We start from the raw sequence: 27155 nt of genomic DNA, 5'->3' as shown, positions 1-27155 counted from the left end.
TGACCGTGCAATTGTCATTCAAAGTGTGACAGCACTGAAATCTGAAAATTGACCTGGGCAGGAAGGGGGTAAATGTGCCCAGTAGGCAAGTGGTTAATATTCTAAAAATTATTTTTTCAAACAAGATTCTACAGGTGTTTGGCCAGCTTTAGTGATAGTGCCAGTGTCAGCATTAGGGTCAGGGTTAGGCCCCTTTCACACGAGCTGGAAGAAGTTTACATCAGTTTTGCATCGGTTTTGCATCGGTTTCATATCAGTTAAAAATGCTACAAATTCTGTTTGGGTATAGTGTTGCATGACCGCGCAATTGTCATTCAAAGTGTGACAGCACTGAAAGCTAAAAATTGGCCTGGGCAGGGAGGGGGTAAAAGTGCCCTGTAGGCAAGGGGTTAAAGTGTATGTAAATTCTAACAAAAAAAATATCTTTTGTTCTGTTAAATATACCACAAAAAGTATATTATTATATCTGTTTGACAAAAAAAAGTTCATTTTTTTCTTACTTCTTGAAGTTCGGTTTTACGTAGCCATGGCTAAATATATTTCTGACACTAATTAGGATACCAGCTGTGGCAGCTAATGGTCCCACTGGAAGGCTTTTTTGCAGTTGCTGCAAAAGTGCGACCTTAATTCAAAGAAAAGCTTCACCTACAATATAAAAGCTTGTCTGGTTTGGAATGTTTCAGTCTTCTGATATACATAGAAGTGAGGAGGAAAGTCCTGTAGCTACAACCACATTTAAAGCATCCACAGAGTAGAATATTTCTTCCTTTTTCCTTCATGGTATCCTGATTGAAATACAATGTTATGATTTGTCTACTGTGTACTGCAAGAAAGAAAGTCTATCCCCAATTCTATCCATGGAGAACATATCAACAACCTACACCAATTTTGTCCTTTTGGGGCTTATTGAGATGGAACCATTTAGATACTTATACGCTCTACTTGCTTTTGCAGTATATTCAACGTCTTTCTTTGTGTGTTTATTTATTATCTATGTAACCTGGACAGAGAAAAGTTTGCATGAACCGATGTACATCTTTATATGTGGGTTGGTCTTCAACGTGATGGTCGGGAGTTCAGCTTACCTCCCCAAGCTGTTGATTGACTTATTGTGTAAAAATTCAACAATTTCCCTCTCTGGATGTCTATTTCAAGGCTTTTGCATCCAGGCTTACTCAGCTGCTGAAGTTCTTACTTTCACTATTATAGCATATGACCGATATCTGGCGGTCGGTCACCCTTTGAGGTACCCCATGCTGATGACAAACTTGACAAGTCAAAAGTTTCTACTTTCCATATGGGGTTTTGTTCTTGTGGTAACATGTACAGTTGTATTGTTAACGGTAAGGCTGACCTTTTGCGCAGTAAATATCAACAATGTCTACTGTGAGACCATGTCTCTCCAACGACTTTCTTGTGGTGATATCACAGTTAATAATATCTATGGAACAATATCGACCTTGTTCGTTGTGATTGGCTCTGTGCTTGTGGTCATTTATTGTTACATAAGGACGATTGTCATCTGTCTTAAACTTCCTGGGGAAGCCTCTCAGAAAGCTGCCCAAACGTTGGTGACTCATGTAATTGCCTTTTCCATTTTTATGGCTGGAACTCTGTTTATTGCCTTTAGGTATAGATTAGGCAGCATTTCTCTCTCAACGGTTGCCCATGTCATCATCTCTATGAGTGGTCTGAATACATCTACTACTGTTAATCCTCTGATTTACGGCATAAGGACCACGGCTCTCAGAGTAAAAATTGCACAGAATCTGCACAACATCTTGGGAAAGTCAAAATAACATATTTGGTTCATAATTCATTTGTAGGAAATTTACCATCTTTGTAACTATGCTCAATACTTATATTAAAGTAATACAGTCTTCCACATCCCAGTGTATCAGAAAAAAGAAAATGGAACCAGGAAGGGAAGATAATACCTCCCCTTGCTAGTCTCCAATGTATGGACTGACTTTATTGGCACACCACAACAATAAAAATTCAGTCAGTTTATTACAAAATTGCTTAACACCTTTCCGCCCCGCCATAGCAGATTGACGGCCTGGTGGAAAGTACTTTGCACACAGCTGCGGGGCCATGCAGTGGCATGATCTCTCACCGGCTGTGTACATGGGACACACCCAATGACAAATCACTACACCAGCCTGCTGCCAGTGTCATGTGATCGCTGTGACCAATCACAGCAGATCACTTGACAACTGTATACAATGGATGGATTCTTTTCATGCCATCCATTGTATACAAATTGTGTTGTTAGCTGTGATTGGTCACAGCGGTCACATGGTACAGACAGGGCCAATCTCAGCCCATCTGTACCATGTGAAGAGCTTTGGCCAATCACAGCTAATCACAACAAAAGACTGAATGAATCCGTTTCATTCTGTAAAATGGTTGCTAATATCAATTAAATACATTGGTATAAGCAGTCATAATGTGTAAAAAAAAAAATCTTGATCACTTTCCCAGAGTAGTACAATGTTACTATGGTACAAAACAACTAAGAACCTTGGGGGGATAGAAGGAGGGGGGAGGGTATGGTGGAAGGGACGGGTAAGAAAAGAAAGACAAAGGGAAATCAACAGAAACAGCAGTCAAAACAGTAGATTTAAGGAACTGTGGTAAGCCATTTCGCAAAGGTTGAAGTACTCAATTGAGGGTATGTCATCATATTTTAATTTTACAGTTGGGATTGAGCGACCATTGAGACCAAAGGGAGGAAAATTTTGGATATGATAGGTTAGCGATAGCGAATCTCCGTTCCATATCGCACTGGTAATTTATAGCATTAATTATTATAGTAATTGATGGAGATGTGAGCGATTTCCATAGTCTGGTAATGTTATTTTTAGCTGATAGTAGAATGTGGATTACTAAGCAATGGAACCGAGGACGGATGGTGTCTAAGGGCACGTGGAATAAGGCTGGAGCAGGGTCTGGGCGGACATTAGAGCTTGTTAATGCTGAGATTAATTTGAAAAAGATATTCCAGAAAGATTGGATTGATTTGCAGGACCATAGTAAATATGGCAGGGAGCCTAAATCTCCACATTGACACCAACATTGTGGGGATTGGGCAGGGTATATTTTTGATAGTTGGATTGGAGTTAAATACCATTGGTGGAGGATCTTGAGGTAGGATTCCCAGTGTGAGGCAAAACGGGAGGATTTGTATGTAAGGGTAAAAGTTTTACTCCATGTTTAGTCAGGGAAGGTTCTGGAGAGAATTACTTCCCAATTATAGATAGAAGATGTTCTCATCAGAAGTTTTATTCTGGTGAGCAAAGCGTAGAACAGGGAGGTCCCCTTTCCTGGGTATTTGGTCTGGAGTAGGTATCTAAGTATAGGGGTTGGGATATTAGAGGTAGGAGGGATTTTTTCAGAGTGAATACAATGTATGATCTTCATATAGTTAAAGTGTTCTGTAATGGGAAGGGAGGGTTTGAGTTGGATATCTTGGAAAGATAATATTCCTTCTGGGGAGTGTAGGAATAGAATCTTGGTAATGTTACACTTAGTCCATGTGTTAAGGTTAAGCTAGGGTATGTGTGCATGTAGGGCGTTAATGGATATTGGTATTCCACCGACTTCTGTGAATTGGTAAGAGAGGAGAGTAGACCATGCTGTTAGGGAAGCTAAGATGCATGGGTGTTTGGTGGAAGTACGAGTGTGTTCTATCGAGGACCTAGTAAGGAGACTTTGTAGGTGGAGGAGAAAGAACATAGTTGTTTCCATAAGGGACCAAATTTTTTCTTTAGATGGGTGCCACCAGTAGTATATTTGATTGCGTAGTGTAGCTAGGTAGAATGAGTATAAATGTGGGAGTCCAGCTCCTCCATACTGTAATGGGTGGATTAGTAGGTTGGTGATACATCTAGGATGCTTCCATTCCCATAAAAATTGGGAAAATTGTTTTTGAATGTTTTCAAAGAAGGTTTTGGGGGCTGGGATAGGGAGGGTGCAGAAAATATATAAAAGTTTGGGTAAAGTAATAATTTTTAGAGTCGCAATTCGGCCTAGTTTAGAGAGGCCAAATGTTCAGAGTGAGTGAATTTCTTTTGTAAGGGATTGTAGAAGCGGTTTGTAATTGACGTCAAATATCCGTGCAGTGGAGGGAGTCAAATGAATTCCTAGATAGGGAATGGAGTGGTTGGACCATACAAATGGGAGTTGCTTTGAAAGGCGTAATTGGGTTTTCAGAGGTGCGTTAAGCTTGTAGTATGAGACTTCGGAGTATTGGTTAAGTATAGATCTGATGTAGGGTAGGGATTGGGAAGGTTGGGAGATCATTAAAATTATATCGTCAGCAAATAGGCTGATCTTGTGCTCTGAGCCTTGGCATGATATGCCAGTGAAAAGGGACTCTTCTCTTAATTTGCTTGCTAATGGTGCGATAAGCAAGGCGAAAACTATAGGGGTCAAAGGTAAACCTTGTCTGGTTCCGTTGGAAATGTTGAAAAGTTGGGATAGTATTCGTTCGTTGAGGACCCTGGCTGATGGATGACAGTAGAGGGACATTATGGCATTTAGTAGCCAACCTGTAATACCAACTTTTTGTAGAACTTCCCTCATAAATCCCCAATGTATATGGTCAAATGCCTTCTCTGCATCCAAAGAGGGAAGCAGAGAAGGCGTTTTTAGATTTTCAACAGAATGGATTAGAGAGATTATTCTTCTAGTAGCGTCCGGGGCTTGTCGTCCTGGTATAAATCCAACTTTGTCAGGATGGATCAGGTTTGAAAGGAGAGGTAGTAGTCTGTGGGCAATTAGTTTCGCAAACAGGTTTGTTTTTCGTCTGTGTTGATAAAAGAAATGGGTCTGTAGTTTTGAACTCGTTGGGGATCTTTGCCAGGTTTAGGGTTGGTAGTGATAGTAGATTGTAGATAGGCGTGTTGGAATGTGAAATCGGCCTTGGGGGTCAACATATTCTGAAGTGAATTGGAAGTTCACAGTGTTTTTTATTGCTGTCAGAACGCCATTTTTGGGGGGGGAATTGGTCGCCATATAAAGTGTTGGGAATTGCTTGATATTGAAGTTAGGAATTTTTGAGTTGGCAAAGTGCGTTTCCTGGATGAGGATTATGTCCGCTTGAAGTTAGCGTGCTTCTTTGGTGAGACTTGATCTCTTGAAAGGGAAGTTGAGGCCGCTTCCATTGAAGGATATTATTTTAAGAGCCATAGGAGTGTTGATAGGAGCTTAGGAATTGCTAAAAGTGAGGTATTAGATCTAATGGTACTCTGTTTCTGTGTATGAGAGTAATCACTGTTGAGGGTTACGAATAGTTCGAGCAAGGTAATGGCATATTTATGAGAGTTTTGTGATCGTAGGTTGAGCGGCTTGCAAGTAGGATGTATAATTTCTGTTGTAATGAGGAAGAAAAAAGGGGATAGGGAGGCAGGAAAGTGGTTGGTGCCATAGGTGTTTGTATATTGAAGGGGGTATAAAAAAAATTTTGTGAAAAAAAAAAAAAAAAAGATAAATGTGTAGCTAAATTTTCTATTGTTAACTGGGGGTGAACAATTAACCATGACAATAGCACGTAGTCATGGTGATACAAAGTTGACACTCAAACGTGAGAACAGGGCCGAGCAGGGGTGGACTGACCATTTGGGAACTCGGGCACTGCCCGAGGGCCCGGGGTCAGTAGGGGGCCCCATGAGATGCCCCGGTACCTTTCATAGGCTTTTTTGGGTGTGGTTTAAGTGTGGGCGAGGACACAGAGGCCCCATGATCCCCTATTGCCCGGGGGCCCCATGAGTTGTCAGTTCGCCCTTGGGGCCGAGCCATTCCGGTCATTAGTGTAGAGCAAGGAAAGGTATGGAGAGGTAGAGTAATGGATCTGGATCACTGGTCAGTTCCAATCCCTATCCATGTGTTGAGGGTGTTGTGGAGTGCGTTGGGGTTCTACTACTGGTAATATATTCCATTGTTTCAGAAGGTCAATGCCTGCTTTCAAGCTTCTTATAGTAAAGAACTTGCCCTGTCGTTTGATGGTAAGTTTAGTGGGGAAGCCCTATTGATTGCCTATGCCATGGTTGCGGAGTGCTTTAGTGATCAAGATTAATTACTTACTGTTGTTAAGCATTTCTTTAGATAGGTCAGCATATAGTTTGATTCCCGCAAAGGGTTGCGGAAGGGATGTCTGAGCTCTAGTAGCTGCCATTATTTTTTTTTTACATGGTAGAAATGTATTCTAGCTAAAGCGTCTCTGGGGACTGCGGCGGGGAGAAATGTGGGTTTTGGAATTCTATGTGCTACTTCTACATCCTTAAGTGACGGTATGAGAAGTTTTATCATTTGTTGGAGAAAGGGAGTCAAGGCCTCAGGTGCGACTGATTCCGGAATGCCTCAGAATTTTAATTGTTGCAGTTCTGAGTCATGCTCAGTATGTGCGTCTACCATAGTGTTGTGAGCAGTATGTAAGCCGCCCATTTGTTTTCCAATATGATTTTGCGTGTTCTTGTACAGTATTAGATATAGGAGCTATGACCACAGAAATGTCGTTTTTCTTAAAGATAATAACATATTTTTCATAGTTAGCTCAGATACTGGCTGGTCAGAGGCAGGAAATGCTTCAATGGCTGACTGTATCTGTGAGTGGGATTCCTGAGGGATGGCAGACATGTGGGACTCTGTATGAGTAGGCCCTTCTATTCTAGGCCTAGATTTTGCTGGGTTCATGGTGGTAGGGGACAGGGGGAGGGGAACACTCACCCGGTCCCCATCATACAGCGGCATCTGTAGCCTTGGATCAGGGTGGTATTGCAGTGTGTCCCTGGTGTTAGTGGGGGAGCCGTTCTGAGGGCCGTCGGCGCCATCTTGGCTGCAGAGATCGTGGGCCGAGAAGAATTCTGTCAGCTTCCGTGGCTGACATGGAGATTTTTGGTGCCTCAGCATTGTGCCAAGTGATTCCGAGGGGGGAGAGCTTCCCCTCGGTGTTTATGTTCTCTCCCTGATGTGGCTTTAGCTGGTGTATGGGCCAGGTTGGATGCGGAGCTCTGTCAGTGAGCGTCCATCACCGGAGCCGTCCGTGCATGCGCCCCCGTGCGTTTTTTTTTCATTTCTTTATTTTCCAAAAAATTGTGACAAAAAATTACAACTTCAAAACCTCACCATGCCTCTTATTAAATACCTTGAACTGTCTATTTTCAAAAAATGGGTAATTTGGGGGGTATTTGTACTATCCTGGTGTTTTGGGGCCTCAAGAAGTGAGATTGCCCATCAGTACATCAGGATTGATCGATTGTCAGATGCAGGGGCGGACTGACAACTCATGGGGCCCCCGGGCAATAGGGGATCATGGGGCCCCTGCAGGGGCGGACTGACAACTCAGGGGGCCCCCGGGCAATAGGGGATCATGGGGCCCCTGTGTCCTTGCCCAAACTCAAAAAAGCCTATGAAAAAGGTACCAGGGGCATCTCATGGGGCCCCCTACTGACCCCGGGCCCTCGGGCAGTGCCCTAGTTTCTAAATGGTCAGTCCGCCCCTGGTCAGATGTATATACTGTAGTATGTGGACTCTCTAACTTTCCAACAGACCAAATAATATACACTCATTTGGGTTGTTTTCACCAAAGAAATGTAGCAAAATACATTTTGACCTAAATTTATAAAGAAAGGTTATTTATTTGCAAAATTTTATAACAGAAACAAACAAAAAGTTGTTTTTTTTCCAAAAGTTTTTTTGTGTGTGTATTTAGCAAAAAAAAAAAAAATCTCAGTGGTGATTAAACACCACCAAAAGATAGGTCTGTTTGTGTGAAAAGAAATTATGACAATTTTTTATGGGTACAGTGTTGCATGACTGCGCAATTGTCATTGAAAATGAGACAACGCTGAAAGCTGAAAATTGGCCTGGGCACGAAGAGGGTAAAAGGTATTGAAGTGGTTAAAATATAAACACATATTGATAAAACAGTATCCAGGGATCCAAACCCTAAATGATTTAACCCCTTCACATTGATGCCTCCCGGCCCTTTAAGGGTTCCAGAAGCCAGGAGGCAGGGCAGGGTTTAGGGTCATGTGACCGCCGTGACGCGGTCACATGATCCGGAAAGGTCCCGATCGAAAGAGGAGATCGGGACCTTTCCGTGAGTACCGGACATGTGTGCTGGGAGCGCGCAGGGCACGTGCTCTTGGCACATATGTCCTTTTTTAATAGAACGCAAATGTGCGGCCGATAGATAGATAGATAGATAGATAGATAGATAGATAGATAGATAGATAGATTATAAATAGACAGATAGACAGACAGACAGACAGATAATAGATAGATAGATAGATAGATAGAATATAGATAGATTATTATTATTATTATTATTATACAGTATTTATAAAGCGCCAATAGTTCGCTCAGCGCTGTACATTATAAAGGGGGACAGAACATGTGACAGAACAATACCAATACAATGCAAAACATGAGGGGATCGAGGGCCCTGCTCTTTCAAGCTTACAATCTAGGAGGGAGGGGATGGTGGCACAGGAGGAGATAGCTGTGGGGGATGGAGTGGTAGGAAGAGTGGAGGAGGTCGGCAAGTTAGCAGGGGGCGGGGTAGGCTTCCCTGAAGAGATGGGTTTTCAGGGTGCGCCTAAAGGAGAGGAGAGTAGGTGATAATCTGATGGGTTGGGGCAGGGAGTTCCAGAGGATGGGTGACACCCTGGAGAAGTCCTGGAGGTGGGCATGGGAGGAGGAGACCAGGGAACTAGAGAGAAGGAGGTCTTGTGAGGAGCGGAGTGTGCGTGTTGGGCGGTACTTGGATATTAGGTCAGAGATGTAGTTCGGGGCAGTATGGTGGACAGCTTTGTACGTCAGCGTTAGGATTTTGAATTTGATCCGTTGCGCAATCGGAAGCCAGTGGAGGGATTGGCAGAGGGGGGTGGCGGAAACGGAGCGGTTGGAAAGGTGAATGAGTCTGGCAGCCGTATTCAGGATGGACTGAAGCGGGGATAGCCAGCGGCGAGGCAGGCCAGTGAGGAGGGAGTTGCAGTAGTCGAGTCGTGATATGATGAGGGAGTGGATGAGCTGTTTAGTGGTTTCTGGAGTTAGGAACGTGCGGATTTTGGCGATGTTGCGGAGGTGGAGTCTGCACGAGTTTGTTAAAGAGTGGACTTGGGGCTGGAAGGATAGGTTGGAGTCCAAAATGACACCAAGTACTCTGGCCTGCGGGGCGGGTTTGATGGTGGCGTTGTTGGACATGATGGAGAAGTCAATGGGGGGTGGTGTCCGGGCTGGAGGGAAGACAAGAAACTCGGTTTTGGAGAGGTTCAGTTTAAGGAAGTGGAGCGACATCCAGTCTGATATGTCGCTCAACAGGTGTGTGATTCGGGTGGAGACCGAGGGGGTGAGGTGGGGGGTTGAGAGATAGATTTGTGTGTCGTCGGCATAGAGGTGGTAGTTGAAGCCATGAGAGTGTATGAGTTGGCCAAGGGAGGAGGTGTAGATGGAGAAGAGAAGGGGCCCGAGGACAGAGCCTTGAGGGACCCCAACAGAGAGGGGGAGTGAGAGGGAGGTGGTGGCATTATAGGTAACGCTGAAAGAGCGTTGCGACAGGTAGGATGAGAGCCAGGAGAGAGCAGAATCTCTGAGGCCGAGGGAGTGTAGTTTTTTGAGGAGGAGGGGGTGGTCGACTGTGTCGAAGGCCGCAGAGAGGTCAAGGAGTAGGAGCACTGAATAGTGGCCATTAGCTTTGGCGGTTAGCAGGTCGTTGGAGAGTTTGAGTAAGGCAGTTTCGGTGGAGTGTAGGGGACGGAAGCCGGACTGTAGGGGATCGAGGAGGTTGTTGTCGTTGAGGTGAGAGCATAGGCGGGTGTAGACTAGGCGCTCGAGGAGTTTAGATGTAAATGGGAGCAGGGAGATGGGTCTGAGGTTGTTCGGGTCATTGGGGTCCAGGGAGGGCTTTTTAAGTATGGGGGTGATGTGTGCATGTTTCAGAGGGGAAGGGAAAGTGCCGGAGGAGAGGGAGAGATTGAAGATGTGGGTGAGGGAGCGTAGGATGGAGGGGGAGGGAGGTTGTAGGAGTTGTGAGGGGATAGGGTCAAGGGGGCAGGTGGTGAGGCGGGCATCAGAGAGGATCTGGGAGACTTCTTCGATGGTAGTAAGGTCAAAGGTGCGGAGTGTTGGGGGAGCTTCAGTATGAGGAATGTAGGGTGGGGTGGGAGAGGAGGTAAGAGCAGTGGTGGGGCCGTGGGAGAGGGGTGTAGAGGGGGTAGCTGAGTGAGGGGGAAGGGGGTTGGAGGGAGTTTGAGCAGCGACGAAGTCCCTGTGGGTTATGTCGAGGGGGAGGGGGGATGAGGGGGTAGCTGTGTGAGAGGGGACGGGTTGAGAAGGCGTGTGAGTTGCGGCAATGTCCTTGCGAATTGTGTCAATCTTGTTTTTGAAGTGATTGGCAATCTCAAGGGCAGTGAGTGAGGTGCTGGGTGGAGGTGGGGGTGGCGAGAGTAGAGAGTTGAAGGTGGAGAAGAGTCGGCGAGGATTGGAGGAGAGGGCCTTGATGAGGGTCAGGAAGTAGGCTTGTTTGGCAGTATGGAGGGAGGAGGTGTAGGTGTGGAAGGCAGATTTGTATCGGGTGAAGGCTTGTTGGGATTTGGTTTTGCGCCATAGTGGCTCCAGGGCACGACTGTGTCGTTTGAGGGTTTTGGTGTGATCAGTCTGCCAGGGCTGGAGTGGTCAGGGTCTGATGTTGCGTGTGGTTAAAGGCGCTAGTGAGTCAAGGGCTGTTGACAGCGCATTGTTGTAGGCGGTCATAGCCAAGTCGGGGCAGGACAGGGGGAGGATGCGGTCATGGAGTTGATCAACTGCGGAGTGGAGGGAGGCAGGGTTAAGGTTGCGGAGGTTACGGCTGGTAGTAGTGTGACATTTGGAGGGGTAGGCATTGGAGGATGAGGAGATAGAGAAGGTAATCAGGTTGTGGTCAGAGAGAGGGAAGGGGGTGTTAGTGAGGTTGTGGGGAGCGCAGCGGTTGGAGAAGACAAGATCAAGGATATTACCGTCGGAGTGGGTGGTGGATTGTATGCACTGTGCAAGTGCAAAGGAGGAGGTTAAGTGGAGGAGACGGGCTGTGTCCGGGTTGTCGAGGTTGACAGGGATGTTGAAATCCCCAAGGATGATAGTGGGTAGCTCAGAGGAGAGGAAGAAGGGTAGCCAGGAGGAGAAGTCTTCCAGGAAGCGGGGTATGGATCCAGGAGGCCGGTATATCACAGCAATCTTTAGGGGGGTTGGGGAGAATAGTCGGACGCAGTGGGCCTCGAAGGAGGAGAAGGATAGGGAGGGGGGGTTTGGGAGGACTCGGAAGGTGCTCAGCGGTGACAGGAGCAGGCCAACCCCACCACCTTTACGACCGTTGGGCCTGGGTGAGTGGGTCCAGGTGAGACCGCCGTAGGAGAGTGCAGCAGGGGAGGTAGAGTCAGTGGGCTGGATCCAGGTTTCCGTAATCGCCAGGAGGTTGAGGGAGCGGGAAACAAAGAGGTCGTGGATGGCGGTAAGCTTGTTGCACACCGATCGGGCGTTCAGGAGTGCACATGAAAACGGGGGGGAGATTTTAGGGAGCAGGGGGACAGATACTAAGTTGCGGGGGTTGCGGCAGGACGTGGAGGCGGGAGGGTTTTGTGCGGGTGAGGGAGGTGGTGGAGGGCCAGGATTCGGGGAGATGTCCCCCGCGGTTATGAGGAGGAGAAGGGTGAGAAAGGTGGCATGGGAGCGGGATGTGCAGGAGCGTGAGAAACTACTAGTGGAGGTGTTTGGGTCAGTGGGAGAGCGGAGTAATAGGAGGAGGTGGTAGGTGCCATAGAGGGGTGAGGGAAGCAGTGAGGGCACAATATACAAATGTTTGGGAGGAGCAGAGGGATATAGTGAATGGATTTTGGGAACAGAGGAGAGGAAAATGAGAAGGAGGAGTGGAAGAGGCATTTTGGGGAGGTGATGAAAGCAATAGTAGGGAGATGATAGCAATGAGGGGTAGATGTACAATTTTTGGGGTGGAGCAGAGGGGTAAAGAAATGAGATTAGGGAACAGAGGATAGTAATATGAAGAGGAGAAGAGGGGTGTATTATATAAAAGGTACACGGAGTGGGACTCAGGTATGTAAAAGATATTTCCCAGGGTGTTTCCTTGCAGTCTGTCCAGCATGCAGTAGAGTTTCTTGCTGTTGTTGTGTCTTTCTGCTGCTTAAGTTCAACTGCTGTGTTTAACTGCTCTGCACTCATTCAAAGCCGCACTCCATCATAAGCAGCACCCCCATCAGAGACTGTGCCCCCCATCAGAGATCTCCCCCATGAGCTGAACTAAATTTATAGGGAGATGCTCAAATGAGCATTCAACTCTGCCCCAATTAGAAGCTGATAAGGCTCACATGAATAAGGGGGGATGTTTCTTAGGAACCAGGCCACAGTCATAAACCTGAGTGCGCCTAGAGGTGAGGACAAGTCAACAGATACACAGATATAATTACAACATTTGTTGAGAATTTAACAGGAGTCAATGCGTTTGTCTGGTTAAGAGTGGAGGTAGCAGATAAATGCAGTTACCCAGAGAAGAACAGCAGGAGTCAATGCGTTTGTCTGGTTAAGAGTGGAGGTAGCAGATAGATAGATAGATAGATAGATAGATAGATAGAGATAGATAATTGATAGATAGATAGATAGATAGAATATAGAGAGATAGATAGATAGAAGATAGATAGATAGATAGATAGATAGATAGATAGATAGAATATAGAGAGATAGATAGATAGATAGATAGAATATAGAGAGATAGATAGATAGATAGATAGAATATAGATAGATAGAATATAGATAGATAGAATATAGATAGATAGATAGATAGATAGATAGATAGATAGATAGATAGATAGATAGATAGATAGATATACTGTATGTTATAAAGGTAGGCCTCTCCAAATCCAGATATCAATGTGTTTTGCAGTAAGATCCCTTTATCAGGACATAAAAGGTATGCAGATCAAACTAAATATAGAAACAAAATCAGACAAGTAAGGTATACACAGATGTGTAAATCATATATTATTGCTACGTATTTGGAGTTTGTTGAGGATATGCTCCCATTCTGTATTAACTGATTGGCAAAGTAATCTTACTGCGAATCATTGTGCCCTTTACATTTTAACCCCTCGCCTACACAGCACTTTCACCCCCTTCCTGCCCAGGCCAATTTTCAGCTGTCAGCGCTGTCGCACTTTGAATGACAATTGAGCGGTCATGCAACACTGTACTCATATGAAATTGTTATTATTTTTTTTAGACAGATAGACAGAGACATAGAGCTTTCTTTTGGTGGCATTTCATCACCATTGGGGTTTGTTTTTATTTTTTTCTAAACAAACTAAAAAAGACTGAATGATGACTACTGATAAGCGGCACTGATAGACAGCAATGATACATAGATGGCACTGATAGACACTGACAGCCATCATTGGTGGGCACTGAAAGGCAGCACTGATGGGCACTGATATGTGACACTGATGGGCACTAATTTGTGGTACTGATAGGTGACACTGTTAGGCAGCAAAGATGGGCATTTATAGGTGGCACTGATAGGCATTGATGGGCACTGATAGGTGGCACTGAATGGCACTGATATGTTGCACTAATAGGCAGCACTGATGGGTACTGATAGGTGGCACTGACTGAAACTGATAGATGGCACTGATAGGCACTCACAGCCATCATTGGTGGGCACTGAAACACAGCACTAATATGTGGCACTGATAGGTGGCACTGTTAGGCAGCAATGATGGACACTGATATGTGGCACTGACTGGCACTGATAGTTGACACTGAATGGCACTGATATGTTGCACTAATAGGCAACACTGATGGGTACTGATAGGCGGCACTGACTGAAACTGATAGTTGGCACTGATAGGCACTGACAGCCATCATTGGTGGGCACTGAAAGACAGCACTGATGGGCACTAATATGTGGCACTGTTAGGTGGCAATGATGGGCACTTATGGGTGTTGATAGGCTGCGCTGAATGGCACTGATAGGTGGCACTGAATGATACAAATAGGTGGCACTGATGTGTACTGAAAGGTGGCTCTGATTGGCACTTGTAGGTGGCACTGATAGGCATTGATAGGCGGCACTGACTGGCACTGATAGGTGTCACTGAATGGCACTGATATGTTGCACTAATAGGCAACACTGATGGGTAATGATAGGTGGCACTGATGGGTACTGATAAACTGCACTGATGAGGAGGCACTGATGGATATTGACAGGCATCACTAATGGGCGCTGAAAGGCAGCTCTGATGGGCACTGATATGTGGCATTGATGGGCACTGATAGACGACTATGATGGGCACTGAAAGGCAGCACTGATGGGGCTGCACTAATAATCAGGGCACTGATGACCACCAGCAATCGCCACGCTGAGCGCCCGGGGGGGGGGGGGGGAGGGCATGCGCAGCTAAAGTGGGAGGATATAATATCCTCCTAAAACAAGAGAGCTCCCGTCCATCCATCATTTCCTATACGGTGGGTGGGAGGCAGTTAAGTCATTTCATAATAAATTGATTGAATGATAATTGTTGTCTCATGGTGTGCCAATAAAGTCTGTTCATACATTGGAGGCTAGCAGGGGGCGGTATTATCTTCCCTTCCTGGTTCCCGGTTTCTTTTTTATGTTCATTACTTACTCAGTTTCATGTAGTTTTGCAATATGTAGGGAAAAAGTGAGAAAGTTAAGGTCTTGATTACACCTGTGTGGGGTGTTGAGTCCGGCACTAATGTTCATTGCCATAAGGGAGCCCATTCATTTATATTGGGCAGCTAATACACCCCAGTGTGGCCCACAACAGGTGCGGACTGACAACTCATGGGGCCCCCGGGCAATAAGGGATCATGGGGCCCCTGTGTCCTTGCCCACACTCAAAAAAGCCTATGAAAAAGGTACCAGGGGCATTTCATGGGGCCCCCTACTGACCCGGGCCCAGGGACAGTGCCCGAGTGCTCAAATGGTCAGTCCGCCCCTGGCCCACACTGTACTCTTTTTTTTTCTCTACACACGTGCTGCAGGCATGCTATGTGTATTGGGGCACCAATGAAAATGAATGAGGAGGTCCCTCTCCAAACTGTAACGGCTACATGATGGTTTTGTCTATGGGTAGAGGTATAGACAAAACCATCATTTAACCCTTTCAGCATGGATAGGGACCCACTTCAAATTAGTTTTCATATTTCCTGGAGGTTTCCTTTAAGGCTTTCAGTGCCAGAACAATCCTTATTCAAATGCTATTTAAAATTCTTCTCCATAATGGATGCCTATGTGAATACTGAGTCAACTTGGTTGAACCACTTCTGGATGCAATCATGGCTGCACAGTTTTGTGAGGTAGGTTTCTCCTAGCCTTTTATACCTCAATCCTAACTCTTTGTTCTTGGTACAATTGCTCTAGCTCAGTCAGGATGAACAGGTCTCATTGGTGAAAAGCAATTTTTATGTCTCACCATAGAATGTCAATTGGATTGAGCACTAAGCTTTGACTGGACCATTCTAAAGCTTTCATGTTCTTGGGTTTTTATCATTCCAGTATAGGCCTGGATGTTGGTTTAGGTGTATTGAGGAACTTTTGCCCCGGTCTCAAATCTTAGGTTTTTCTCCATTTTTATCTCGTTCTTAATCAGTTTTCCATTCCTGAAAATGAAAATCTTCTCCACAATATGATGCCACCACCATACATTACCAAGGCATTAGTGTTCCTAAGTTTTGGTTTTTCATCAGACATACTGTTTTGTGCCAAGACCAAAAAAAAGGTCAGTCTTTAGCAGATTTAAACAGAAGATTCATTTGAGCTTTAACCATTTCTGGCCCGTCAATGTACATAAATGGCCAGGCTTGTGCACTCTAGTTACCTCGAGACACGGCAGCTAAATTGGCAACTTTAGTTGTAGAGGCACCATCTAAGCAGAGCCAACAATTAGCCCTCTTTGCAGCTCAGTAAACTCTGACATGACTCCATATTACTAGCAGCGCACACTGTGAATAATGAAAGTGAAGCTACCCACCTGTTAGCTAGGTGTCTCATCACACAGTAGAAGCTAAACAAAATTTATATCACTTCCACTTTCAACGTGAAACATGTCTTCATTTTCACACTCACAAATCATGTAGTGTTTCCGTTTTTTTTGTCCAACCCCTGTACTTTAAAGTGTTAGTTTATTGTTTCAGAAAAAAAATGAAAAGGTGAATTAACACTGAACACCCTTCATACCCCATGGTCCCTGCTGTACTTACCTCCATGTGGGATGAGCTATTACTGCCCACCAGGGGCGGACTGACCAATCACGCACTCGGGCACTGCCCGAGGGCCCAGTGTCAGTAGGGGGCCCCATGAGATGCCCCTGGTACCTTTCATTGGCTTTTTCATAGGCTTTTTTGGGTGTGGGTGAGGACAGAGGGACCTCATGATCCCCTATTGCGGGGCCCCATGAGTTGTCAGTCCGCCCCCGCTGCCCACACAACTGGTACAGTGTTCTGGGGATTTGAAACCCCTGCTCTTCTCCCTCTTCTTTTTGTAGAACTTATGGGACAGATCAGAACGCTTCTTATTGGTTAGCATCGGCACACAATATCTTTGATCATATTGATTGTTTTTCAGTGTTAGAGCATTTTTACAGCTAAAAAACTCCCTTAGAAACCCACTAGTCCTGGGGTTTTTTTCCAGCCAAAAAACGTCCCTGCCAAAAAATGTTGATTCCAGTCTATGTGTGAATGGACACATAGGATAACATGATGGGGAGTTTACTGGCTGTAGAAAAAAACCTCAAAAAAATGTAAAAATGTCCAGTGTGCATGAGGACTAAAATTTCTTCCTTGATCTGAATAAATACATTGGGGCAATCCATAATGAACAAATCATTTTTCCACTAGGACTTTGGCTACTGTTGAGGCTTGCTGGTCTTTTATGGCCAAGAATATCAAGTGAAATGGTCAGTTACCACTAACACATTGTTCTGCGTACTCGAGTCGGGTTCCAAGCACAGGGAGTCAATGAATAAAAAGAGAACTCTAATGTGCTGCCACCCAATAAGAGTGAAAACAAAAAACAATCCACTATAAACTGCTGCAAGCACCAAAAATGTAGGATTATAACTTTTTTTTTTCTGTGGTTGAACTGGATGGACTTTTGTCTTTTTTCAGCCAGACTAACTATGTAACTATGAAAAAACGTGATCCCACGTCAAAATCAAAAAATAGTGGTGCAGCTCATTTAAACTTTCTTTAAAGAGTCTTTATGGAGAGTGGGTAAATCTTCATTTCCAGCCACTGGCTTTACGATTGCCAAGCTACATTAAAGACTTTATGCTGGACTTCACATTTTTTGTGGGTGACTCTAGATGTCAAACTAGATGTCACCATGAGATAATCAAATTCCAAGTAATTTCTGTACCTTCATTACCTAGTTGTCATTGGTTATTGGGCAGCACAGTGGCTAAGTGGTTAGCACTTCCGCCTGGCAGTGCTAGGGTTATTGTTTCGAATCCCAACCACGGCACCACCTGCCTGGAGTTTGCATGTTCTCCCTGGGTTTCCTCTGGGTACTCTGGCTTCCTCCCACACTCCAAAGACATGCTGGTAGGTTAATTGGCTCCTGCCTAAATTGTCCCTAGTATGTATATGTATGAATGTGAGTTAGGGACCTTAGATTGTAAACCCCTTGAGGGTTAGGGACTGATGTGAATGTACAATATATATGTAAAAGCGCTGCGTAAATTGATGGCGCTATACAAGTACCTGAAATAAATAAATAATTCTTGGTTACAGGACTTCCCCTTTTTTGCTTTAACACATGCTGTGGCTAGTTCCCTCAGCCTATCAATGAACACATTTTCAGCATAATTCAATCATTAGAGTTCACTGCAGTGCCTTCTGCAGGCCAAATTACATCAATATACCTTTAGCCATCAGACTACCATTTTAAAGTGCTAGTAAACCGCAGGTAAAAAAAAAAAAAAAAAAAGTCCCCTGCAAGGTAATGTCATAAAGTGCTAGTATGCATCACACATTTTGGCACATTTTGCTGGCTGATAATTAAAAAGAGTGGGAAATTTGAGTGGCGAGTGAAAAACAGTTTTACTTTTGACTGCTGGTGATTGTTGGTGCTTGTAGTTGTTTTAATTTCTTCTTTGGGTCTTGCTAGAAGCTTTTACTTTTTAAAATCACTTTTTAAATAGCATTTTTTTCATCCTTTCCTTGTTTCCTTCAGTTTGCTCATTAAGGGTAGGAGTTAACTGGTCACAGGTGCCCCAGGTACCATGTAACTTTCTGTAGAGCTCACTCTGAGCTTGCCTGTATTTTGCTTGCTGGACCTTTGACCAAGTGGACATTTAATTAAGTGGAGTTAAAAAACCGAAGTTGAAACAGGGAGATTACAACAGGAGTCTACTAACTTGTAAGTGACAACTGATATTTCCTATTAGTAATATTGTAACTGGGACATGAGTGCTAGCAGGGTTGAAGGTTTTGTGCAGTGCACAGTGTGCTGTATGTATGCAACAATGGAGCAACAACTCCAGGATGGATACCGATGTGAGTGGATTGTCCTTCTGGAAGCTCGCATTAGAGATCAGGAGAAGCAAGTTGCAACACTGGGCAGAACTGGCAACCTTGAAAGGAGTGTTCTGCTCCCAGAGGAGGTAGCTAATGGGATAGATGTGGAGGGGCTAATCAGGATTATCAGGTAGGAAGACGGGTTACTGTAACGAGAGGGCGTGGTAGGGGCTCACAGAAAAGGAAGGCTGCCCTGGGTTTGTGCACCCAACCAGATTTGCCAAGTTGGGTGAAGATGTGGGGGTGGCAAGCTCAGGGGAGGCAGCCCTGGATGTCACTGCTATCCCTAACAGCCGGGAGGGCAGACCATCTGGGAGGGGTGGTGAGGGTAGTGCAGGAAGGCCTAGACAGGTGGTGGAAGTGTGGGATTCCATAATCAGAAGGACTGATAATATAAATTGTCGCCAGGATCACCTCAACTGAATGGTTTGCCGTCTCCCTGGTGCCAGGGTTTGGCATGTGGTGGACCAGGTTGACAAATTACTGGGAGGGGCTGGGCATGTCCCAGCTGTCTTGGTCCATCTTGGAACCAATGACAGAATGCATGGAAGGTGGAGGCTCCTTAAGAATCAATTTAAAGAACTAGGCTGCAAGATGAAGGGAAGGACCTCCAAGGTGATATTCTCTGAAATATTACCAGTGCCAGGTGCAACTCAGGAAAGACAGGGGGAGATTAGAGAACTAAATGCATGAAGGATTTGGGTTTCTAGAGCACTGGGCTAACTTTTCATTGGGGTGCAACCTATATGCTAGAGATGGTTTGCACCTAAATGGAAGGGGGTCTGCTGTGCTGGGGTAGGGGTTTATGGGGAGGCTGGAGGAGTATTTAAACTAGGATTGAGGGGGGAGGGAGAATTAGATTATAATGGGGTAGGCAGATCAGACAGGGGTCAGTCCTTATTGGTGGGTGGAATGGGGAAAGATGGAGGGAAAGCTATGGCAGATAAGAAGATTCCCATGTTACAAACAACCATTGGAATTGGTACCACTTGTATGAAAATAAAAATATATGAAAAATACGCGTACATAAGGTGTCAATGATTTAAAGTGTTTATTCACCAATGCCAGGAGTCAGACAAGCAAAAATAGGTGAGTTGGAAGCTTTGGTGCATGAACAGAACTATGATTTAATTGGTATTGCTGAATCTTGGCTTCATTCTTCACATGACTGGGCCATTAATATTTCCTGGCTATGTTCTCTTTTGAAGAGACAGGGTAAAAAGGAAAGGTGGTGGTGTCTGTCATGAAGATAGCACGATAAACCCCCACAAATTAATCAAATATAGTAATAGTAAAAAGGTCAGGTCCAAGCATGTAGGCCCTTTATGAGGAGGTGAGCAAAACCTTGGACAGAGGGGTGGTGGTGGACGTGGTATACTTGGATTTTGCAAAAGCATTTGACACAGTTCCCCACACACAGCTAATATGTAAGGTAAAGTCTACAGGCTTGGGAAAATCTGTATGTGAATGGATAGAAAACTGGCTAAAACATCATATTCAGAGAGTAGTGGTTAATGATTCATACACTGAATGGTCTAGATGGTCTAGGGTTGTTAGTGGTGTACCCCAAGGTGTAGTGTTGGGACACTTACTTTTTAATAAAGGGTCTGAAATTAAAAATACCATTCAACCTTTGCAGATGACACTAAGCTGTGCAGTGGAATAACGTCCTTACAGGATGTCTCCAACTTACAAGCCGACCTCAATGCTCTGTGTAATTGAGTAACTATGTGGCAAATGAGATTTCATGTTGATAAATGTAAGGTTCTGCACTTGGGGGCTAAGAATATGCATGCATAATACATACTGGGGGGGGTACAACTGGGGGAATCAATGGTGGAGAAGGATCTGAGAGTTCTGGTAGATCACAAGCTTAATAATGGCATGCAATGACAAGCTGCGGGTTCTAAAGCGAGCAAAATCCTCTTTTGTATTAAAAGAGGTATAGACTCCAGAGAGAGAGATATCATATTACCCCGGTACAAATCATTAGTAACACCTCATCTGGAATATGCAGTTCAGTTTTGGGCACCAATTCACAAAAAGAACATTGGGGAACTGGAGAAAGTACAGAGAAGGGCAACCAAACTGATAAGAGGCATGGAGGAGCTCAGCTATGAGGAAAGATTAGAGGAACTGAATTTATTCTCTTGAGAAGAGGACATTAAGGGGGCTATGAACTCGGTGTAGAGTTATTCACCCTGAGGTCATCACAGAGGACAAGGGGGCACTCTTTACATCTGGAGGAAAATAAATTTAATCTCCAGTTACAGAAAGGATTCTTCACAGTGAGAGCTGTGAAAATGTTAAATAGACGTCCTCAAGAGTTGGTTCTGGCCAGCTCAGTGGATTGCTTTAAAAAAGGCCTGGATTCTTTCTTGGATACACAGAATATAACTGGATACTAACATTTATAGGTAAAGTTGATCCATTGAATATCCAATTTCTTCTCTGGGGATCAAGAAGGAATTTTTTCCCCTGCATAAGCAAATTGATCCATGCTTTGCTGGGTTATTTGCCTTCCTCTGGATCAATTGTGGGTATAGGATTATAACTTTTTTTTTTTATGGCTGAACTGGATGGACTTTTGTCTTTTTTCAGCCAGACTAACTATGTAACTATGTAAAACTTACCTTAAAACGAAGCCCTCCAGCGGGGTGCTAGCACCGCTGCAGAGGCTTCCATGTTCACCCAGTCTTCCTTTTGGATTCGCAAGCTCCAGCCATCTGACATGCCACGTCACATACGCATGGGACAAACAAGAGATACCTGTGCTCAAATCCAAACAGCTAGTGCATGCATTTATCCATCAGGTGCTAAAGGGGTGTAACCACATATTAACACTAGAAATTCTGAAGGATCCTCTGCACACTGGTATATACCCTTTCAAGCAGACTATGCAATAAATAGGGATATTTAGATCACACATATTGCAATACATGCTTAAACTGGCCAACTGCGTCAAAGTCATCCCTCTATGGCCAGTCCTACTCTGCTCTGCCTACACAAGTGCTACTGTGGACACAATGCTAGCATAGGGGAAAAGACACAATGGGGAGAGCTACAAGGTTCAGGTCTGGCTACTGACCCAACAATACAACAAACAAGAGATCCCTGTGCTCAAATCCATACAGCTAGTGCATGCATTTATCCATCAGGTGCTAAAGGGGTGCAACCACATATTCTCAAGGTCCCTCTGCACACTGGTATTTACCCTTTCAAGCAGACTATGCAATAAATAGGGATATTTGGTTCACACATATTGCAATACATTTATACATTTATATGTATTGCATAGTCTGCTTGAAAGGGTAAATACCAGTGTGCAGAGGGTCCTTGAGAATATGTGGTTGCACCACTTTAGCACCTGATGGATAAATGCATGCACTAGCTGTTGGGATTTGAGCACAGGGATCTCTTGTTTGTTGTATTGTTGGGTCAGTAGCCAGACCTGAACCTTGTAGCTCTCCTCCATTGTTCATTCCCCTATGCTAGCATTGTGTCCACAGTAGCATTTGCGTAGGCAGAGCAGAGTAGGACTGGCCATAGAGGGATTACTTTGACGCAGTTGGCCAGCTTAAGCATGTATTGCAATATGTGTGAACTAAATATCCCTATTTATTGAATTGTTTGCTTGAAAGGGTTTATATACCAGTGTGCAGAGGATCCTTCAGAATTTCTAGTGTTAACATACGCATGGGAGTCCCAGGCCACGACACACAGTTTTGAAAGAACGGCACGGGTATGCCCTTCCTTCAGAGAGCATACAGTATTCTAGAGAATATGATCAGGATGTAGAGTTCATTAAGAGATATTTAGTTATCTTATATTTTGATAAAGATTTGGTTACAATATTGCAGAGAAGCTGCAGATTGTCAAGTAGCCATGCACCCACATTGGGTACCCTCCTTTCTCCCAGTTATTTTACATTTGCTGATAAACCGACATGGCTGTCCTCTTCAGGGTTTTCCCCTGTTGCCTGAGCACCTGTAGTTACTGTCATCTTAATTTGTGTACAAAAATGTTGAGCTCTCAGGTCACAGGGAACAATTTAGGATTAAACAATACATACATTGTGGTACAAGCTATGTGGTGTATTTGATTGTTTGTAACTCATGCCATTTACAGTATGTAGGATGTACCACCCGATCCTTCAGGACTAGAGGCGATGAACATTTCTGTGACTCCTATAATCCCAATGCAAAGTTTATGTCCAATTCATTGAGTCATTTTAAGCAACACTATGGGGGGAGATCTCTCCTCTTTTAAATTTTGTGGTAATCAGTGGGTGAGCTCGGGCGAGGGTTGGTGGATTTTTAAATTGAGGACCAGGGTTAAACCTCAGGTGAGACCAGGGGCGGACTGACCATTTGGAAACTCGGGCACTGCCTGAGGGCCTGGGGTCAGTAGGGGGCCCCATGAGATGCCCCTGGTACCTTTTTCATAGGCTTTTTTGAGTTTGGTCAAGGACACGGGGGCTCCATGATCCCCTATTGCCTGGGGGCCCCATGAGTTGTCAGTCCGCCCCTGGCCCCATGATCCCCTATTGCCCGGGGGCCCCATGAGTTGTCAGTCCGCCCCTGGGTGAGACTTGGGACTGCTCATTCCCTGACCTCCCTCTCTGGTTCTTCCCTTGTTGATCCTCCCTCTCTGGTCTCATTTCCCCTCTCCTTTTGTATAGATGTAGAATATTTAGTTTTTGCTTTTTATTAGGTGCTTTTTCTTTTCATATATAATCTGTTTTGTTCTTATTTTCTTTCATTTATAGTTAAGGTTTTATTGTCTGTATGTTTTTCATTTCTTCCTGGTCTGGGGTGAGGTCTGCTGTGAAGTGAGCAGCACAGTGGCTAAATGGTTAGCACTTCTGCCTGGCAGTAATAGGGTCATTGGTTTGAATCCCAGACACAGCACCTCCTGCCTGGAGTTTGCATGTTCTCCCTGTGCCTGCGTGGGTTTCCTCCGGGTACTCTGGTTTCCTCCCACACTCCAAAGACATGCTGGTAGGTGAATTGGATCCTGTCTAAATTGTCCCTAGTATGTGTATGTATGAATGTGAGTTAGGGACCTTAGATTGTACACCCCTTGAGGGATAGGGACTGATGTGAATGTACAATATATATGTAAAGTGCTGCGTAAATTGACGGCGCTATATAAGTACCTGAAATAAATAAATAAGGGTTTTTTTTTCTTGTTGCCTCCGGTTCTTCTCTCGGTTTAGGTGTCATGTGTTTATTTATTTGGCTGTGCCTTTTTAAAATGATTGTTATAACTAAAGCCGACTCAGGCTGAAACGCATCAAAACGTCTGTGTGGGACTATGTAACCTCTGTACGAATGTAATAAAGTAGATCTTAACAACAATTACACGTTGATACTGATGTTCTGTTTGGATGTTCCAGTGCCAGAATGCCCAGGAAATATCCACTGTTCTGTGTAAGATCTATCAATCAGCTGTCTGATCCAGTGAGCAATGGTTGACTTTGAGGCAGGGTGTCTCTTGTGAGGTCCTACTGGCAGAACAAATAGGTAGAGTCTGATCGCTCTGACTACATCCAGGCAATGAAGAGCAATTTCTCTGGAGTGCTTTGGAGTAGGGTACAAAGATGGAAGTATATCTTCATTGAGGTGGAAGTCTGAAACCACCTTGGGAAGGAATGGTGTCCTTGGGCGTAGAATTGCCATGTCATTACGAAAGATGAATAATGGCTGCTTTAAGAGAGGGATGCCAGCTCTGAAACACATTCCACCAATATGATAGCTACCAGGATGACCAATTTGTGAGATGAGTCAAATAAAGGGTGGTTTCTGCAGACAGAACAAAGCTTAGGTCCCAAGGAAGCACAGCATCCTGCATAGGTGACCTAATCCAAGAAACATCTTGTCTAACAGTCTTGACAAGGGAGAAGCGCAGCTAGCAGTTTTTTAAAGACAGTAGAAAAAGCCGAAACTTGTCCTTTCAGGGTGCTCAAGGCTAAGTTCTGGTCCAGTCCAGAATGACGAAAGGCCAGGCCCCATAGATGAGCATTTTTTTTTTCATTCAACCGCACTCTTAATCAGGGGCGGACTGACCATTTGGAAACTAGGGCACAGTAGGGGGCCCTATGAGATGCCCCTGGTACCTTTTTCATAGGCTTTTTTGAGTTTGGGCAAGGACACAGGGGCCCCATGATCTCCTATTGCCCGGGGGCCCCATGAGTTGTCAGTCCACCCCTGCTCTTAATATAGATGGGGGATCCTTCCTGCTGAGGCTCTGTATTCTAACAGTGGGAAGACTTCCCCAATCAGAATACATTGATCAGTGGTGCCGGCTATAGCCAGGAAAATCTGACAGACTGGTTGTACAGAAGTTGATCAGTAGCCTATCAAAATCAGGATCAGAATTCAGACAGTCCAGAGGTCTGGGTGGGGGTGTCAGACCCGGAGCTGGAAGCAATAAGACAACAGCGGCTGGCGGAGCAACAGGGGAGGTATGGGGAAGCTGGAGGAGAGCAAGCTCAGCAAGAAGCTAGACAAAGAGAAGATGACATGCAGAATAGCATTTTATCCCAGGTCCTCAGCCAGGCTGCTCAGGCATGGTTGAACAATCATGCCTTGGTGAAGCCTGAGAAAGCCAAAACCATAGAAAATGACCTTATACAGATGGCAAGATTGGTCAGCTTGGTGGGAAGTTATGTGAAGAGGGTCTAATAGAGATTTTGGAAAAAGTGAGTCAACAGACTGAGAAGAAGACAACGGTAAAGTTTAACAGGAAGAAAGTGATGGACTCTGATGAAGAGGATGACTACTGAGGTGCTACAAAGGGATTGGCTGTGAGCACTTCTTTTTACAACACTTGCATTGTACACGAAAGGCACTGAGTAATCTTCTACAATTACCCAAAAAAGGCAATATCATGTGTATTTGTTTTTTTTTTCTTTTGAACAGATCTCCCTTTAAAGTGGCACTCTAATTTTTGTATATGATCGCATGTGGCGAGATGCAATAAGGATTGGTTGTGCTGCAAAGTTTACATTCTGTTACATTGAATGAGGTTTTTCTGGCAAAATGCCCCTCCTTCTCTTTTTAACAGTAAATTATTAGAACTCTGTCTTCTAAGAATTTAACTCCTTTCAATTCCTGTTCACACCATGAAAGCAATTCTTTTTTATGAGACCTCTGAATGTGACTGTTTCAGTGGAGCTTGTGCAGCCCTGGTGACACACGGTCTAATCAGACCTGGCTTATAATACCAAAAGGTTTTCCGTCTTTGGGATTTGGATGCCAAATCATCACTTACCTATATTAAATGTCTCCTGCCACTTATGTACCCCTATACTATTTAGACAAATACTGGGGATTAAGTATCCCACTTGGTCACCCCTTGGTGGCTTTTGAGGGGCCTCTCTGGGAGACGAATAGAGCAATGGTTGTTTTCCTGAGTTTTTAGAAAAGTAAGAAGAGGTGCTAGGAACTCTGTGAATACTATGACAGCATACGATCGGCCAAAGGGCAGTGCAAAAAACTGGAAATTATTGTCTTGGAATGAAAATCACAGAAAATACAGATGGGGTAGGTAAATGAAAATATGGAGATAGAAATCTTGGATGTCCATGGATACCATGTATCTCCCTTGTCTTAGAGAGGCAATAACTGGCCTTGCAGGTTCTATGAACATTTTTGGAATGTGTAGGAGTTTGTTGAGGTGTTTGAGGTACAGAATTGGATGAATACCCACAGGTACTGGTGTGGGGAGGATGGTTCTAATGAGTGAGTTCCCCCCTAAAGGACAGGTTAGAAACAACAAGCCATTATAGGATTTAACCTCTTCACACCTGGAATCAATGGACACCAGTATTTCACTATAACCCTCCCAAGATACTAATGCAACCTTGTTTTGGGACTACCCAGGCCAGTTCCCATGCTTAACCCTGTCCCAAAAAGTGGCCCAGTATGAGTATCCTCCCGTGAGGTGAGGGGCATAAAGTACACCTGTCCACAAATCCAACAGGGCCACCGTTGCTCCCACCACAGTCACCATTTTCCTCCTTAGACCGCTTGCCTTAGTTTAAAATTGTATCCCTACGTTTAAGGTTAAAGGTGTTCTGCAATCAGGTGCTTCCTGGTACAAATATTCTCACATTAGCCGGAGGCTGCTTAACCCGGAGGATTAATTGGCTTTAACATCCAATGTGAGCATGGATCTATGGGGTGCTGGGGTATACTGTACTCCCCCAGATTTCAGTTGTGTTCCCCCAGGCCAGATCCCCCCCATGGACATTGTGCCTGACCCGCTGAGGTCCTTCCCTCATCCCAACACTCAGAGCAGGTACAGTGGGGCATCCTGGCGCAGTAAACTAAAGTGAAGTTAACCATGAAGTTTAGACAGAAGTGATAGCTGCAAAGAGAAAAGAGCTGGGAGGAGGTGAGGGCTGTGCCGTGCTAATTTTTAGGAATAACTCACTGAAATCTGTCCGAACAAGAGTCTAAAAAACATCCCAGATAGGATAAAATTTGAAACACGAAATCATAAATTATAATTTAATAAATAATCATAAAAAATAATAATATAATAATAATAAATTTAATTCAATA

At 44.5% G+C, this 27155-nt stretch overlaps 1 protein-coding gene and 1 pseudogene across 1 annotated transcript; both read left to right on the top strand.

The window, feature by feature from the left end:
* The first annotated feature begins 857 nt into the window (after nucleotides 1-857).
* Nucleotides 858-1869, top strand: LOC149438414 (olfactory receptor 5AP2-like). Its single transcript, XM_089659932.1, has one exon. It carries the CDS (start codon nucleotides 858-860, stop codon nucleotides 1797-1799), a length of 942 nt encoding a protein of 313 aa, XP_089516058.1. The 3' UTR covers nucleotides 1800-1869.
* A 13476-nt stretch (nucleotides 1870-15345) lies between these two features.
* On the top strand, nucleotides 15346-25373 carry LOC149438413 (programmed cell death protein 5 pseudogene; annotated as a pseudogene).
* Nucleotides 25374-27155: the final 1782 nt, after the last annotated feature.

Source organism: Staurois parvus, unplaced genomic scaffold (genome assembly GCF_062004578.1).
Source record: "Staurois parvus isolate SC_StPar_1 unplaced genomic scaffold, SC_StPar_1.0 ptg001192l, whole genome shotgun sequence".
Lineage (NCBI taxonomy): Eukaryota > Metazoa > Chordata > Amphibia > Anura > Ranidae > Staurois > Staurois parvus.
Note: the sequence above shows the minus strand (reverse complement) of the source record. Positions and strands in the feature narration are given on the sequence as shown.

Coding starts and splice junctions, on each gene's coding strand:
- LOC149438414 (XM_089659932.1), top strand. CDS start 858: ATGGAGAACATATCAACAACCTACACCAATTTTGTCCTTTTGGGGCTT.